Source organism: Neofelis nebulosa, chromosome 14, assembly GCF_028018385.1.
Source record: "Neofelis nebulosa isolate mNeoNeb1 chromosome 14, mNeoNeb1.pri, whole genome shotgun sequence".
Classification (NCBI taxonomy): Eukaryota; Metazoa; Chordata; class Mammalia; order Carnivora; family Felidae; genus Neofelis; species Neofelis nebulosa.
Window position 1 is genome coordinate 13,915,766 of NC_080795.1, and position 18,574 is coordinate 13,934,339.

At 41.0% G+C, this 18,574-nt stretch overlaps 1 protein-coding gene across 1 annotated transcript in view; it reads left to right on the forward strand.

The window, feature by feature from the left end:
* Window positions 1–17,677, forward strand: part of NKAIN3 (sodium/potassium transporting ATPase interacting 3) — a 613,223-nt gene extending 595,546 nt beyond the window's left edge. The window contains exons 9-11 of the mRNA XM_058698945.1: window positions 5,270–5,339; window positions 10,102–10,263; window positions 14,125–17,677. Coding sequence (XP_058554928.1) covers window positions 5,270–5,339; window positions 10,102–10,237 — 206 coding nt within the window. The 3' untranslated portion in view covers window positions 10,238–10,263; window positions 14,125–17,677. The remainder of the gene's footprint in view (window positions 1–5,269; window positions 5,340–10,101; window positions 10,264–14,124) is intronic.
* Window positions 17,678–18,574: the final 897 nt, after the last annotated feature.

Below are 18,574 nucleotides of genomic sequence, written 5' to 3' on the forward strand. Positions count from 1 at the left end.
AATCACATAATATGACTCCCTTACTGAGAACTTAAAAGCCCAAGGTCTTTCCTACTGAATTGTTTTTGTCTTTAGTTAGCTTATCTTTTAAAAAAATTTTCTTCATTTTTAAAAAGCATTTGACATCATTAGGGGAAAAAAATAAGCTTAAAGAATCTATAAACTTGGGGCACTTGAGTGGCTCAGTTGGTTAAGCATCCGACTTTGGCTCAGGTTGTGATCTCAAGATCCGTGATTTCGAGCCCGGCATCAGGCTCTGTGCTGACCTCTCAGAGCCTGGAGCCTGGTTGGGATTCTGTGTCTTCCTCTCTCTGCACCGCCCCCCCTCAAAATAAATAAGCATGAAAAATTAAAAAAAAAAAAAGAATCTATAAACTCACCTTCAATTTACGCTCCAATTTACTCCTTCACTTGAACTATCTTCCCACTCTGGCCGATGGCAAGTGTTGGTATATCCATCAAAAACTAATTTTTTATATAGGAACATCATCATCTCATGGACTTGTAGGCTTCTGTTGCCCAAAACCCATATTGCTGCATTTTATCCATAAAGGATTCTTGATGGTTTTAATTTCTTACATACCTACTTTTCAGTGATTGTTCCTTACATTTTCTTGTACTCTTGTCTCGTTCAGAAGCTTGATAATTTGAATTTTACCAATATGTAATATTTAAGTTTAGAGATTTGAAAATTTTACCTCACACTAGAATTCTGATATGCAGAGAAAGGGTCCACTGGGATGACCATGTGTCCTGATCTGGTTGAAACAGCCCCTGTTTACATAGGTTGTCCTGGCATCCTATCTGGCTTAGGCTTTGTCCTAGATTTTTTTGCTTTTCAAGTGAAATATTGTCATTAGCAACTGTATTAGGATAATCTGGGATGGGTGAACTGATAGCACCTCAAGCGTCTGCCATTAAGAATCCTCAAGATGGGGGCGCCTGGGCTGCTCAGTCGGTTAAGCGGCCGACTTCGGCTCAGGTCATGATCTCGCGGTCCGTGAGTTCGGGCCCCGCGTCGGGCTCTGTGCTGACAGCTCAGAGCCTGGAGCCTGTTTCGGATTCTGAGTCTCCCTCTCTCTGACCCTCCCCTGTTCATGCTCTGTCTCTCCCTGTCTCAAAAATAAATAAAATGTTAAAAAAAAAAATTAAAAAAAAAAAAAAGAATCCTCGAGATGTGTGAGACACAAGGGCAATGAGTCGAATTCTTTTCATATATGGTTAAGTGTGTAAGAAAACCACCACCACCACGGCCCCCGTCTTCTCCCCAAATCTTTACAGATTCCGTGTAACTAGGACCTTTCTTCCAAGGACAGCGTGCAGATCCATCAATGATTAAAAAGATAGGTGCTTGGGCAGGAGTAGCAGATACGGCTAATTCCTTTCAGTGCCGGTGGAGGTGAGCAAGGACTGGAGGCTGCCAGCAGCTCAGTACACCAGCCCATAGCTGCTACAGAGGGTCGGCACGGGGCACCCAGAAGTTGAGGTGATGGGCTGTCTCCAGCAGTGGAAGAAACAATTCCCAAGGAGCCAAAATGCCAACATGTTATCAGTTCCTCAGATGCTGTCAGCAGAAAAACAATTAATTTGCTTTCGAATAGCGTTTTATTTTTTTTAATCCAATTCGTAGTGTTATGCCCAGAATTCGTGATCCCCAAAGACCACTAGGGAGCCGAGTCCGATGCAAAAGCAAACAGCCTTTATTCGAGCTAGCTCGAGCTCAATCCCTTACCTGCACCGACGCAGAGGTGAGATACCAGGGCGAGAGAGCAAGTTTCAAAAGGACAAAGGTTTTATTGGGGCCTAGGGGCAGTTGGTGAGGTAATGGCTATGGCCTCAGCCAATTGGCTGGGGAAGGGTCCTGGGGAAGGGTCCAAGTCCTGTTAGGCAGGTGAGGGGGGGGTTACTCAAGGGGAGGAGGTGTGGTCAAGGTGAAGGACACAGAACAAGATGGAGTCGGCCGGCGTAGGCCCGCCCTTTCACATAGAATTGAAGTAAGGTTTTTAAATATTCATTCTGTCCAAGCTAACATGTAGGCTGTTGCTTTCAATGGTACGGTAATTCAGTTAAATAAATATTAAGGATAAAATTATTCGTTTTGTGATAATCATACAAATGGTGGAGCACAATATTGTGGGTTTTTTAAAGCGTAGTATTCATATTAAATTAAGAAATGTGTGAAGCAGAAACGTATTTGGAATTCAGGCTCACAGGTAATTTGTAATTGCCTCCCAATGACACTACAGTGATATACCAATGAAAAGAGAAACTCTAGTTTTCAAATTTTCTATGTATACAGAGATGTACGTAGAATATATAAGATATATATTATATTTGTATACATACACACCTTAGGGTACATAAGCTAGAATATTTTTTCACCATTTGGATATTTTGAATCATGCTGTTATAAATATTTGTGTACACACTTTTGTGTGGACATATATTTTCATTTCTCTTGGGTATGTACCTAGGAGTAGAGTTACTGGGTCATATGGTAACTCGGCTTAAACATTTTAGGAACTGACTGTTTTGCAAAGTGACAGCACCATTTTACATTCTGACCGGCGGTGTATGAGGGTTCTGATTTCTCTACACCATCACCAACATTTGTTATTATCTGATGTTTTTATTCTAGCCATCTTTGTGGGTATAACATAGTATCTCCTTGTGATTTTGATTTGCATTTACCTGAAAACATTTTGTTAATGAGGCTGATGTTGAAGACAAACAAAAAAACCTTCAGAATGACAGAATACATTTTCTGCCTTTGCTTCTCTTTATCCTTCAGAGTTAGGAACATTTCATCCTTTAAAGAAGTATTTTGTAAATCAATCTAATTTTCCTATATTAGTTGTGAGCATTTTTATAAATGGGTCTTCTACATTTTAGTTGCACTTCATTCAAGATCAGTCGGAAATTTTAAATTGAATCATTCAACAAATGAAGCACCACAAAAGTCATCCTTTGAAGCTTTTAGTAAATGGCAGTAATTGAGCGCTTATAAAAAGGAGAACATTGAAATTTATGCTCACGAAAGGAAGAGAACTGGGCAAATTAAATAATGAGAGCTCAAATGTTATGCAAGATTTAATTTTTCAATTTTAGAATTTCCTCTTGAAATATCTAGACTTGAGAAAAGACTCTTTTGACAGAGCTCCTATTTTTAATTGAGGAAATTTATATTCTGCACCAGAATGAAAAGAAGCTGATTTGTGAGAGGGCCTAAAAATTGTGCAGCATTTATATGTGATTTTAAAAAATCATAAATAGATACAATTTGTATTTTATTGTCTTATAAGATGTTTGGCAAAGATACACTAAATGGAGGTAAAATAACAGTACCCGGGAAAGTACTGTAAATAACATTACACATATCCACTCTTTGGCAAACTTGCTTGGAGATTATTGGCACCTTCTATGGAGACTATTTCCGTAGTTAAAAATACTATGATTTACAGAATCGATTAAGGTATCAACAATTTCAACTTTACTAACAATAAAAAAAAATCTGAATAAGACTGTATATAAATTTATGAAAATAATAAAACCAGATTGAAAAAATATATATTATATGTATATTCTGGTGATCTGGTCTATTAGAGACAGAGATGGCTAAGGAGCAGATTCACAGCAGTTCCTGAATTTATACCAAAAATAATGATTCTGTGAATATTACATTTTAATGTTCAAATGATCAATATAAAAAAGTTTTCTTTTTATTTTGCTTTAAAGTATACAGATATATGCTCTTTATTTTTATAAAAAAAAGTTTATTTTGTATGTAATTTTTCAATTGAATCCTTTTATTCACAAATGTATATATTTGTAATTTTATTTTTAACACCCTCTTTAAATTTGAAAAGTGCCTTATAAATCATATCTTCATTCAACTTTTAATCAGGGTGATTTTCCTTCTAACTTCCCACCCATTGGTCAGCAAGATGAGGGAGTGGATGTTTGATTAAATATCTAACCTGATAAAAACGTAGTCCAATCTGACCATTTAAATGGTCCCTAGTCACTGCCTACACTTTCTGGGAAAATCTTTCCAGTGTCTCAGACGGACTCCTCCTTCACTGTTTCTCTCCCTAACATGGTGTCCAGGCAACTTATATGACCTGGTAGGAAAAGGATGGGCCTCAGGCTCCTCTAGTCTCTGTGGGGATTATCTTGGAGTAATGGTAATTACAATGGCCCTTGCCACCTGGTTGTTGTGTACCCCCACAGGACCCCAAAGTTCATGTCTACACAGTAATCTGGTGAAGCTTTGATTGACCCAGCCTTACCTCAGCTTCTTCAATGGGGGGAAAAAGGATACAGCAAGTCAGAAATTGACAAGAGAGGCTACAGCTAGAGTAGGTCAAGGCTTCACTAGAACTTCTAAGCTAGGTCATCCATCTTGAAATCACAGGTTACTGAAATGTCTGTCTTGAGCTGAAGGTATGATATAATATTTTCATACTGTGTACCTACACACACACACACACACACACACACACACACACTTGCCAAGAGTTCAGAGTTCCTATATGACTGTGTACCTGTTAATGTGATAGTGCCATAATATAACCAAAGCTGGAGGTAAAGTAATTAAAATTTTTAATAGACTACCAAAAAAGGGGGGAGAAGAAGATTAGGCATGGACATTAGGATTAGAAAAGAAAGACGGAAACTGTCATCAAAACAGAAATTAGAATGAATGTCACCAAGAACAGTGATTCTATACAGACGGTGAGACAAGCACCATGCTACCACAGAAGAGATGAAACCTTTGCAAAAAGCAGATGTCCATTTGTCAAAGATGGCTTGAGGACAAAAGGCATGGGCATAGATTATGCAACTTCTCAAAGGTCTTTCTAATGATGCGATAAATATTCTTAAGAAAAAAATTGGATTCTGGCAACAAGACGAGATGTATATCTTTTGATATATAGGGGGAAAGGGCATATCCGTATGCCTAAGGACAAACACATTATTTAAAATCTAATGTTATTTAATGTTACTTCATTTTTCACGAAAGTCAATAACAACTTTGATTTTCCAGTCCTTAAGATCCCAAGCTCTTTATGTGTTTCTTAAAATTTCCCTATTTTTTGACCATTGATCTTGTTTTTAGCAGTCTTTTATATTGAACACATATTTTTCCATTTGTGGTAGACAGATTTTTTTTGTTAATATTATTTTTATGTGTTCTACTTTAAACACCTAGTGTTCTGTGTGTTTTCATTTACACATTTATTCACATCGGGCTGTGTTGTATTTGCAGTTGATTTCATAGGTGGACTTGATGCACGCTCCTACTACCAGGATCATGTTGAGTTAAAGCCTGTTAACCTGTAAGTAAAGGTGTGATGAGATGGAAAATATTAATTGTTCTAACTTGGTCAAAACTAACCAAATCTGAAATAATTTGGACCTGCTACTACTAATCATTGGTTTAATTTTCCACTCATATTTAAAACACACCTTTTACACGTAACCCAACATCATCATTGTTGTTATTCATCCCAAAAAGAATTTGAAATAGGTAACGTGGTTTATGTTTCCAAAATGGGATTTTTATTCAGGTTTTCTTATCAGAGGGTTGATAGCTAAATTGGAAATAAAAAGGATAATGTAGTCTACAGAAGAGAAACTAGATACGTATTTGGGGGCCACATAACAGAGAAAAGGGGAGAAAGATTGAATTAGAATCCAGGCTCTGTGTGTGTGCTGTCAGGGGCCTTCCTTGACACCTCTGAGACTTGGTTCTCCCACCTGTGATATGGTTTCAGAGGCAGAGGAGGGAAGATGGATTCAATGGGATAAGGTAGGTATAGTATATGTATAGCTTGTACCTAGTACTTAAGTGTGCCTAGTACTCAAATGTGGCTAGTACTCAAAATGGGGTAAGGTATGTATAGTATATGTAAACTTACCTATGATTGTGCCTAGTACTCAAATATTTGACTAACTATCCCTAAAGGACACGGAAGGAAGTCAACAACTACAACAAAAAGCACCCTAAACGGGACAGGTTTCAGTTGAGTATAAGGAAGGTATCACGGTCACCTGACTGATAAAATCCTGGAAAGCAAGAAAATAGATACAGTGACTCCGTTCCTAGAAAACTCTAAGTAGCAAGTAGACAGCTGTATAAAATAATAGCTATCATGTACCAAGCACTTGGCATTGTCTCACTTTATCCTCATGGAAATACTGTAAGGTACTCATGAGTAGTCCCACTTCATAAAAAGGGAAGCAGAGGTACACAGAGGTTAGACAAATTCCCCCAAATCCCACTAGTAGTAAGGGGTGGAGCTGGGATCATTTCTGAATGATAAGCAATCACCATGCCTGATATTGTGGACTTGGTCAGATGACCTATTCTTTCAGCCCAATGTTCTTCAGTTCCACGGTGATAAAGGAAATTATGTACAACAGCCACTGGAGACCAAAGCCAAAGACATGATAAGAAACACACATGAACGCCGTCCTCTGCTTTGCCACAGTGGTTTCATATCTGCAATTCCCCGCCCCCAGCCCTGCAAAGCCTGCACCGGCCCCTCCACCTCTCCAGGTTGAATTAATTTTATTCTGGCAGAATGATCTAAAGGAAACATAGCTCACAAGCCACACAAATCAGCACTGTGCTTGTCACATGATGGATGTTTAAATAAATGTTGGTTTCTTAAAGCAAATCCAATTTGGAAAATCATTCACCCTATATAACACTCTGGGACGAAGCAGTCACCACATTACTCATGCTACCGAACGCTGGTAAATGATGTGCTCCAAAAGTTGATATTTGTAGATCTGGGGAACTTGGCAGGGATTGTGACAATAATGGAGATGATCACTGCATTGGAAGTGAGAGGAGAATGGAAACAATGCCTAGCAGGGGCTAGGAGAGTGTAATATACATTTGATATGTAATAAAGAAGGTGATGAATGATTTATTTCATCTCCACTATGAAAAAAATAACTCAGCAGAGAAATTGCACTATGAAAAATGTTGGTCAGATGTAAGAAAGATCTTTCTATTAAGGAAGGTTATTACAATTACGATTGATTGATGTTGGTAATGGAATCTCCCTTCTTGAATGGCATGTGCATCCGTGTACTTCACAGTGTTCTCTGGCCTGGCCCAAAGGCAAGTGACTGCCGTCTATGCTCCCTGAAGTGTCTCCCGTTTCTGTGAATCAAGAACACATAAAATGTACCTGTGAGATGACCTGAAAAGCTTTGATCAACTCTGCTGCCTCCTCAAAGGGTTTTCTCAACTACCCTGTTCACTGATGAACTCTCACACCTTTTTAGCTGAATGTAGCATAAACTACAGGCTACAGAAAGCAATAGAACAAGTTTCTGCTTTGACAGATTATGCATATTACTGTTAGATGAATATGGAAAGCCTTGCAACCATGAAGGGAGCAAGAATCTGAAAGATCAAACTACACCTGAATTAAAATCACTGTGCATGAACAATTTAAGAGGTCAGTATGTGTGCTCCCCACTGTATGTAAATATTGCAGTTTATCCAGTTAGCATTAGTCCGCTTGCTTGATTTCTTTTAACAAGGCCATTATGTTGGACTTTGTTGTGGCCGGCTCGGTGATGCCATATCACCACCCAGCAACAGGTTGGAGAAAAAGCCAGTCTTCTGTATAAGTTGTCAGAGAGGGGAGAGAATGCTGGTTTTTAACTTTTGTTAAGGCTCTTTAGTCTCCATGGAGTACTAAGCCAGGTGTTATGAGGAAGCCACTTCATTAAGGGACTTCATTAAGGGAATCAGGAGATTCCTGAGCATATTCACAGGTAGAGGGATGTAGAAGGGTGGCTTTCAACTCTAGAAGGGTAGTTACAAGCAGACAGCCCATTCACAGGTAACACTGTCTGTTTGTACAGGAAGCCTTCATTCTCGTGTTTGATTGTGTCGTTGCGCATCATCATAAAATGTACCTTTCCTGTGCCCACAGTCAAATTGTGTGTGAATGTGTGTGTTGGGGATAATGTGATAGGGGAAGTTATTTTACATATGGAGTCAGTCTTCCGTGCTTTGTCTCCTTTCAAAAGAATGATACTAAGCTATCAAGAAGGCCTGATTAAGTAAATTAGTTTTATTTACAACTATTTACTTACTTATAATATGTGTCCACAGTCCCTGTGGTAGACACCAGAAATGGAAAGACTAGCAACACTTGAGCATTGACCTCCGGCAGCCAATGATCTAGGAGAGGAGACCTACATAGAAATAAGGAGATGCAAAACAGTGTCCCCAAATTAATTTTTTTGCAGAAGCAAGAATGCTTACTTCTCACTTGCAGGGAGATCAACCAAGAGATAATACCCGAGCTGACTTAGGAGAGAAAATGAGGAGTTAACCAAAAGCAGAAGAAGAGAATGACTGTTCCGTGTATGGAGGCTAATTTGCTTGGCCATTCTACAGCGGATGAAGTTGAAATTCAAGACTGCCCAATCTTCTGTTTGCCATAGTTGTCACCTAAACTGAGCAAGCCTATGAGGAAGCAGATGTTTAAGTAGAGCAGGAATCTTGATAACTCCTGGTGAGGATGCCCCCAGATCCTCCACAGCCACTGCTCCGCCATCTAAACAGTATCACTCCTTACACCTAAAGCTACAGAGATGCCAGCCATAAAAAAAGAATGAGATCCTGCCATTTGCAACAACGTGGATGGACCTAGAGGGTATAATGCTAAGTGAAATAAGTCAGACAAAGAAAGACAAATACCATATGATGTCACTCATATGTGTAATTTAAGAAACAAATGAACAAAGAAAAAAAGACAAAAAAAAAAAAAACCCTGCTCAAATACAGAGAACAAACTGATGGCTACCAGAGGGGAGGTTGGTGGACGGATGGGTGACATAGGTGAAGGGGAAAAAGAGCACACTTATGATGAGCACTGAGAAATGTATGGAATTGTTGAATCACCACATTGTGTACCAGAAGCTAATATAACACTGTATGTTCATTATACTGGAATTTTTTTTTTAAAAGCTATATAGATGAATGAAATTCTCACTGTCTGTTCCTACTATCCAGTGAAACCACAGCCAAGGGAAGGAGCTTGACGAATCAGTGGGGAAGACCCTATTGATCTTGCCTCTAGTCTGGCAAGATGTGTAGAATAAGTAGGAGCTCCCTGGCATATTCCCCCCTTCCCCCTGTCCCCGCCAGGGAGCAGGACAGGGTCTGCCAACCTTGTGCCAGTGAAATACCACAAAAAAATCAAATATTTAAAAATTTGAAAGCTATAGAGATGCTTTCAGTGGTTGTTGTCTGGATCTGCCTTGGGAATATGTGACAGGTCAGGGGTAGCCTGTGTCGGGGTCCGTGATCTTGCCACAGCCATCAGTGAGGGAGCTATAGCTCTCAACCTAAGTACAGCCTAGGTCTCTGCCAGGACCTCCTCCATCACTGCCACCACCTTTAACAAGGAGAAAAAAGCTCTTGTCATTGGAGCAGAGAGCCATGTGGTCAGTGGTGGCTTTGAAGGGGACACCTACAGAGCGGCTTACGTCGGGGCTGCAGTTAACGCCAAGGGGAGAGGGCTAATAAAAGCAGATTTACCTCTCAGGAAGAAAAATCGCTTGGCAAAAACCCATGCAGCTATGAAAGAGATATGGAATTTCAGGGAACATCCTAGTGAGCAACTAAATTAAAGTGTGTTGAAATCAAAATGGTTAGCGACTGGGTAGTGGGAAAATTAAGTTCTATGTAGCAGTAATTCTTCAGATAGAAATAATTAGACCAAGGCAGTTTGTCAAACAAAGACAGCAGTGGAATTTCAGAACTGAGTTCCACAACAGAGATAGAGATCTGATGACGTTAGAATTCCCATGAGGAAGATGCCCCGAGACTGCCATTAAGAAAGACTTGATGAAAAAGCTTCTTCCCCCGCGTTCAGCCAGTCTTTCCCTAAGGTTTCCAAATGAGAACTTGACTTTTCTCTGGTATCTTGACTTGCCTGATTGCCTTGGCTGGAGGCTAATTTTTCTTCACAAAAAATGTCACATGCTACGTGGCCACTGCTGATCGAGTGTCGACTGTTGCAACTCAGTATGAGAAGACAGACGAGCTAATTCCCATTTCAGGCGGGCTCTGCGGTCAGCGCCCACCTGTACCTTCACTGCCTGGTCTCTGCCTCTAATGGCCCAGGCCCAGAGGAAAACGACCTCTGATGACCGGCTGCCGGACAGATGGGGGTGGCCCTCCACTGCTCTTCCCTAAGAAGAGCTGCTTCTATCAGCATCCCGGTAAGTTGGAGCCAGACCATTCTGCATTTGCAACCCCTAGATTAAGAACCATCTAAGAAGACAAGACACGTGTGTGTGTGTGTGTGTGTGTGTGTGTGTGGCAGGCAGAGGTAAGAATGATTTGCTTTCAAACCTTGGTTTAAAAACCAGTAGCCACCAGCGATGTATTAGTAAACTGAAGCTGGAGGAACCCAGAGTCTACAACCTGCATTTACTCCATCACGCCTCTATTTCTTGGCCAAGTACCTAAAGACTAATAAAATGGTAACTCTCTGTCTTTATCTCATTTTCCTTTGTCCTTGACTGGCCCTCACATGTCCATATTTCTCTCTCTATGCCGGCTGTCCCCTGTGGCATGCAGAACCAGATGTCTGGAATCTGCTCAGACTGGGGGCTGCTCGCTTTTCCCATGACTGAATGTGAAGTCCTGGTGCCTGAGGGCTTCCCTCAGTCCCTGGAAGTGGTGGGCACTTATGCGGGTGTCAACTCTCCAGGGCAGGGTCAAGAGCATAGAGCACAACAAATGTCAGGCACTCAGCGCCTTCTTAGTTGTCCGAGAGGAGAGCCGGGCTTCCCCACATGCCTGCGTCACTTAGCACCAAGGAGCAGTGTTTAGGGGCTTGCTGCTTTTTCTCTCCTTGGGGCGCCTTTCCTTTGTCACTCGCATTAATAACTTTTTGATCCATCATAGGAAACGACTATTTCATTTTAGGGGCGATGTAAGAACACACCCTAATGTGTAGCCACTTGACCATGGAGCAGTAAAATGGCTGTGCTTCTAGGGTTCAGACTCATCACTATGCTAGTCGGTTCATGCACCGACTGGCTAGGAAGGAACGATGCCACCAACAGTGCAGCCAGGCAACGCAAAAGACGGTCTGCCATGACCGTGACCGATGGTCAGCCATCTCCCCTGTGTCTCACAGGGATCGCCAAGACCTTCTCATTTGACCTGTGACCTCACTCACTGCCCCCAGAACCTTGTGGAACCTGGTTCTCCACTGCCTTGTGAAGCACACGAAGGCTTTTCCAAAATGAAAAAACTCACATCGGAACGGTACCCTCCAGGGAAACTGTCAATTCCTGTCTTTGCCAGAACTCTCAAGAATCTTCTCAGTACTTGCCATGGATATTAACAGCAAGGAAATAGATTTACCCGTGGAGACATGGAGCACACCCCCAAATTCATCAACATAAGTAAAAATAACTTCATTTTGCCTGTTTCCAAAAGAAAATATCCTCTGATACTAAAATTAAATGCAACGTGGTGTGCCTGGGTGACTCAGTCGGATAAGCGTCTGACTTTGCCTCAGGTCATGATCTCACAGTTTGTGACTTCAAGCCCCGTGTTGGGCTCTGTGCTGACAGCTTAGAGCCTGGAGCCTGCTTCAGATTCTGTACTTCCCTGTCTCTCTCTGCCCCTCCCCTGCTCATGCTCTGTCTCTCTCTCCTTCAAAAGCAAATAAACATTAAAAAAATTAAAATTAAATGCAATGCAATGAACATACACCAAATTTCATGTTAAAAACATACTTTGTTTTCCTTTATATTCATATCAAGAAACACTTACAATCCCATGTAATGACAAGTTCTGGAAAGAAACAAGACACAGGAAAGAAAGTAGAATACACAGATGAGAGCACAGGCATATCACACACACACACACCCACACACACACACATCCCAGAAGTGATACAGAGAGACAGAAAACCAATAGAAAAAGATACAATGACAGGCCTCTCAGAAGACACACTTTAAAATAACATCACTACCTTGCTACTTGATTTCATTCTGCCTGGAAGGGAGGTACCCTCAGATAACTACTAACATCTGAAGAAAAAAATAAAGATATGATCTTAAGGTTCCCAAAACTCAAACTGTTCTACTCAAACTCATTGATCAATCATGGCATCATTAAAAGAGTGACAACTCGACATTATGTGTCTCCAGATATGACACAATCAGAAGACGTAGCACCACGTATGAAGTATCTTGCCACAAGGTCAAGCTTGATCTTGGACCAAAAGTGTAGAAAATTCAAGAATAACAGAATTAGATCGGTCTCACCACTAAAGATAAATGTGATGGGTATACCCAGAAGTTCCCCCCCAAACTCCCATCAGTACTACCCCCAACAAACAAAAATTCCTTCCCCTATTGCCTTATCCTCATTCTAGAAGAAATTTGCCTACTGGATGGATGAATAAACTTCAGGACCTTGAAACCCCTTCCCAACTAAGATACAGTATAAGATGATAAAAATTCCACTATCATAATCTTATCCCTTTATCTTTCAGCTCCAATCCTTATTAAATCACCATGGGGTGAAAGGGGTAGATATGTGGGCTATATAGTTTTTGGAACGTAGAGAAATAGGCAGAGAAAATGTGAAAGGAAGGCGAGGAGATAAGTAAAGGACTCCAACTCTTGCGATGTGTGAGAGGGAACAGGACTTCCCTGGAGAAGAGTTACTACCAAAAAGCAAAGCTGGAAAGTTGGAGCTTTTTTCCAGTTATTTAAAATTATGACCAAAAAAGTCTATTCTGAGCCGTAGAGAAAGTCACAGCTTCTACTGGCAGGATGCTTATAATTTAGTTGGGGGGGAAGAAACTTACATACCTGAGTGAAACAATCAGAGCCGAATTAATTGTGTAGTTGAATGCCATTTGCTCCACATGGGGTACAGCAGATAATGTAAGAGTTGCTGTCAGCAGGGTGAGAAAGCAGTATGGCTGAAGCAGAAGTAGAAGTCTTCACAGAGGAGAAGAAATGTCAGCTGAACCCTAAAGATGAATAGGATTTGGATCAGCTAAGACTTTCTCCATGAGAGAAACAGTGAGAGCAAAAATATTCAACAAATATGAATGAAGTGCCCTATGAATGAAGTTGGCACTATGAAGTGCCAACTATGTGGCAGACAGTGCATGTGGTTGATATTCTGGGAATAGGCATAGGCAGAACCGCCACCTTCCAAAGGCTGACCGTCTAATATAGACTTAGAATCGGTAGCAAGAGTGACTAGAGATTCCAAGGAAGAGGACCAATAGGGTGTGTGTGTGTGTGTGTGTGTGTGTGTGTGTGTGTGTATGGAGACAGAGAGAGAGAGAGAGATCTTAATTGGCTCGTGTGATTATGGAGCCAGGCAAGTCCAACAAGCGTAAGGAAAGCTTGCAGACTGGAGACCCAGGGAAGGGTTGATGTTGCAGTCTTGAGTCCAAAGGCAGTGGAGAGGCAGAATGTCTTTGTTCTTAAGGCCTTTAAGGGACTGAATAAGACTCATCCACAATATGGAGGGTAATCTGCTTTACTTAAAGTTTATTGATGTAAATGTAAATCTCATCTAAAACATACCTTCACAGCCACACCAAATATCTGGCTACCTTGGCCCACCCAAGCTGACACATAAAATTAATCATCACAGGATGGGATGTATGTAAGGACATAGATCAGTGGTATGAAAGCCAGATGAGGGTGATCCTTGAGCAGTCAACCAACAGAACACTGTAGGAAGATTAGGCTAGGGACGTTTCTAGCAGTTTGGAGACATAATATTACCCTGTCATCTTTACCCCAAGACAACCGAAGGCCATACCTTTACATCATTCTTCAGTTGCTATGGGTTGGCACTTCTCTCCCAGGAAAGCAGTCCTATATTCTGATTTTTATACCTGATTGCACACCCCGACCTGAAGAGCAGGAAGCCCATGGGTTTTTGGTTTTCTTATTGCGACAGTCATATACATGGACCGCATGAGGCACGCCCAGAATCTGTTTTGCGTTTTGAAAAGCCTGGATGAATAGAAAGGAAATTCAGTTTTCAATTGTCAAGTTCTTTAAAGCAATTCATATTTTCTGTTTTAGGTCGAAATAAGTAATGACACTGTCTCTGAAACACGGCTGCTGAACTTGAGTTAGGAAGAAAAGCACCACTGAGAGCACCTCTCTGCATTGGCACGTCTCACTTCCTCCCAGAGGATGGACCACGCCTCCCTACTTCCCCACGAATCCCGGAGTTCTTGGGTCACAGCCTATGTATTATTAGCATTGTTCACTAGATGAGTTGTAGGTGACTGGGTGGGTATTTTTTTAAGTCATTTTCTTCTTATATGAATACTTGTAAATTATTTTAAAAATTGGTCTTTCATTTTTTAACAATATTTACTGTGAGGCATGCAAAACAAAAACACTTGGTGAAAACCTTCTACAGTCAATTCTAAGAGAAATACTGGTTTTTGTATTGAGGTGTTAAGTCGGTGTTGCTGATGACCTGAGTTATCCTATGCCTGATGGAGTTTGCATTAACAGACATTACCGGGGGCTACTCAATATGAAGTTAGATGCTGTGACAGCTGATAAATGGGTGCAAACAGTGGATCCGGCCTTCAGACTGACCGTGGGTCATTTTTTCAATACCATAGGACAAAACATGAGGTCCTCCTTTGTTCTCAACTTTCCAAAATGCAGAACACCATTACATCAATCTAAATTCTCAGATTCATGCATATTATCTTGTTCTTCCTGTATTCTGAGAAGAACAGATCATGGGGAGTATAGAAGAGTATGATTAGTAGAATACCTTTCCCCTTTGGAGGTTATATGGGTATCTCTGATGTTCATATTTTCTACTCTTTATCCCGGTTCTGACATTGGTGTCAGACCTAAACATACAGCTTGTGGAGTTGTGGAACAGAAATCACAACCATAAATCTGCAATCAGGAATATTGCTCTTAAGATATTCAAAAGGAGCATTAAAATGGTATGGAATTCTCTATAAATGCTCCTAAAAAACATATTTATATTTGCTCTACATCAATTTTTCTTTTTCTTACCCTATCCCAATAACCAAGAAAATAATATGGGAAACATCATTTTCCAGGGAAAGAAGGACTGTTTTGAAAACACATCATGGCTTTTTCCTTTCATATCTTTCAATGACTATTTCCCATACCAAAATAAGTTTTGCTCACTTTGGATAGCAACCAAGGTGAGGCCCCCTATAGGCCACAAAATTGTGTGCATGTGTACTATTTAATCCGGAAGTTGTTAACTTGGCCCATACATCTCTAACAAGTCAGTCTATAAACTATTTAAAATCGTATGCAAATTTTTATGTGGGTATAGAGGTTCCTTTTTTCTTGTTTTTTTTTTGTTTGTTTGTTTGTTTGTTTGTTTGGAGTCCATATATTTTTATGAGACTCTGTTAAGAATCAGAACTAATACAACAAAGTGCCCTGGTTGCTCCCATCTCATGCCAACCACTGTGGGCATTCCAGAAGCCCATTTTAGTCACTAGCCTTTGGATTGTGCTCCGTCAGTCAGGTGACACACATTTAATCCCATCATTTTTCATTCTGCTAAATAAACCTGAATGCAAAATGACGAGGAGCTCACAGGGACCTAGGAGATGGTCAAATCCAAACTGCCACTTCACAGTTCAGGGATCCGAAGCATAGGGGATTTGGTGGCCTTGTCCTGAGTCCTGCATGTACACAGAAGGGCAAGAGTCATGGGAGGGGGTGGGAACTTTGGAGGGCAAATGGTAGGGTTTGGACCCAGCACTGTGGCCTTGGATAGTGTTGGACACCTTTGCCCTGGAACTTTCCTCATCTGGGAGGTAGAACTATAATCCCTACCTCCCAATGAAGAGGTGAGAATCAGATGACATATAAAAAGTATCCTGGACCCTGTGAAGTGCTCCACAACTGAAAAAGGCAGTTACGATTGTAGTGTCAGGACAAGTGGGACCCTGTCTGGAGCTCTCGCCATACAGCCAAGTGCTGTGAAAAGCCCATGAAAACATCAAACTCTTCTAAGTTTTCTAAAAAGTAGCTGGAAAAAATTGCCATGTTAAAGCAATTAGAAATAGTGAAGACTGAAAGTTGCATTTCCTAATTAAAAAAATAACTTTTGTATTTCAAGACTAATACATATTATTACTATGGGTAAAGCTAATAAAATATCAAAAATGTAGAAAGTAAGACAGAAGAATAAAATTAATATGTGAGTATTTTAAACAGTCATTGCCTTAGCCTCTCACACATGCACAAACAAAACATAGTTAACATTTCACAAAACGGCACCATACTAACTTTTGTTGTGTTTTATCTTCATGTAAATGTGTACGTACTGGTAAGATGCACGGGAGAGTCCTAGGTCTTGTCTAACTGATTTGAGGAAGAAATCCTTACATTAGTGATTTTTTCTATGGATTTCCAATATAGGCAACTACTTAATATGGTATCCCAGCAATCCATAATGATAATTCTAAAGTTCCGGAGACTTGACCTCTCATCAGAGACAAGTTAGATCGATCTCCTCTCCTTCTCACTTTTCTTCTCCCTACTTCTCCTGTCCTGGCTACTACTTAGAGATTCTGCTTCCCGTGACAAAGGGATGAAAAGAAGTGCTGAGCTTTGCGGTGACCCTCAACAGTCACCCTTGATCCGGGTCTTTCCACACAGCGATGTCACCGCCGCTGCTTCTGAGGAGTGAGCGCGTCGGGTCCTTGCAGGTTTTGCCTCCTGTTTGGGGGAAGCCATCCAGCACTGTGCATTATGTAGTGGGGCTTGAAAGCCCCACACATGTTCATGATGTCTACAGTCTTGCCAAAGCTTGGCTTCTCCATGTGCAGCGGGTGCCTGGTCAGAGTGAGAGAAAATGAATGTGTGTCCAAGCCTGCCCTCATCTGCCAGAACCCCAGCATCCTGAACGATGGTGCAGCTCCAGGTTCAAGTGCCCTCCTCAGAAGTGGTCCTGGGAAAAGTGAAGATGGGACATCCACTGCCCGTTAGCCCCTAGTGCTGACTGGAATGTACAAGGGGATACAATGTACACCTTGGTATTGTGTCCTGTAAAATCTTGGTGAGCACTGCCCCAGGCTGTGTCTTCTATCCTGTGTGGATGACTTATCCTTTCTGAAGTATCTTCTGCTAGCAATGTGTGGAGCCACAGACAGCTGGGATAGTTTGCAGTTTACCTTATATTAACTTCAGCTTCCAGTCATAGCTTATGACTGCAAAAGCTGAGCAGGGAGCTACGGCTCCCCTGCTCAACTGGGCTATATGCAGCCCGGTTGATGGGCTGTTGGAGCATTGCCAGGAGACAGGCTACATCTTGGGGTGTGGAATGGTCTACCATCAAGGAAACCTCAAACATTTCTTAGGAAAAGCTCTAAGCTAATACATGCCCAGGTACCTTAAGACTTTCACCTGCCTGGGGCACCTGGGCAGCTCTGTCAGTTAAGTGTCTGACTTTGGCTCAGGTCATTATCTCACAGTTCATGAGTTCGAGCCCTGCATCGGGCTTTGTGCTGACAGCTTGGAGCCGGGAGCCTGCTTTGGATTCTGTGTCCCCCTCTCTCTCTCTCTCTCCTGCCCCTCCCCTGCTCGAATTTTGTCTCTCTCTCTCTCTCTCTCTCTCTTTTTCTCAAAAATAAATAAACATTAAGACTTTCACCTGCCATATAACATGAGGGTATGTGTCCCTGAAACAAAAACAGGTTCGTACCACTCAAAAACTGAGAGGCTTTTGACTTGTTTGAAGATAGATAACTTGACATCTTGCCCTACCAAAACATTGACTTCTTTCTTTTTTTTTCCCTTCAGAAAAATAAGCCCTGCTATTTCCCATAGACCTAAATAACGAAGGTAGCCAGCTTCAGGAGGCTGGATCTAACAAAATATAGCCAGGCTGCCATTTGTCTCAATGAATGGGACGCTCATGATTGAGATGATTTTGTGTTTAGTGGAACCAGCTCCAATGTGTGTTGCCAAGCTGAGGAAAACCATCTTGACTCTGCTAAAATGAGAAGCAAATAAAAACCAAAATTGCTCTTTTCAATCTTTGCAAATTAGAAGGGAATCTTGCCAAAAATAAACAGATCTTCATTTCAGACCTGATGTAAAAATGTATACCCTCCCAAAATGTGGATTCACTATGGAGTGAATATTCTGGCTTATCATTTCTGAGTTACTTTAGTATGTAACTTTTATAGTTGATTGGAATTCAAATGTTCTAACTTGACATTTTAGCTCAAGGTAGTATCTCCTTTCAGGGGATAACTGAATTAAGTAGGAAAAAATACAAATAATTGATCTTTTTAAACTTAGAAACCTTGAACGTCCATTTTTCTTGTTTCTTTCCCATTTAAGAGCCATCTGCAACCTTTGCTGAATAGGTTTGTGAAAGTGTCCATGAACCCTGTTCAAATATTCATGATAAATGGACCCACCACCTAAGGATGTTATGTCTAAAGAAATCACTGCTCATATAACTGCATAGTGTGCAATGAAGAAGGGGAGCAGGTATATT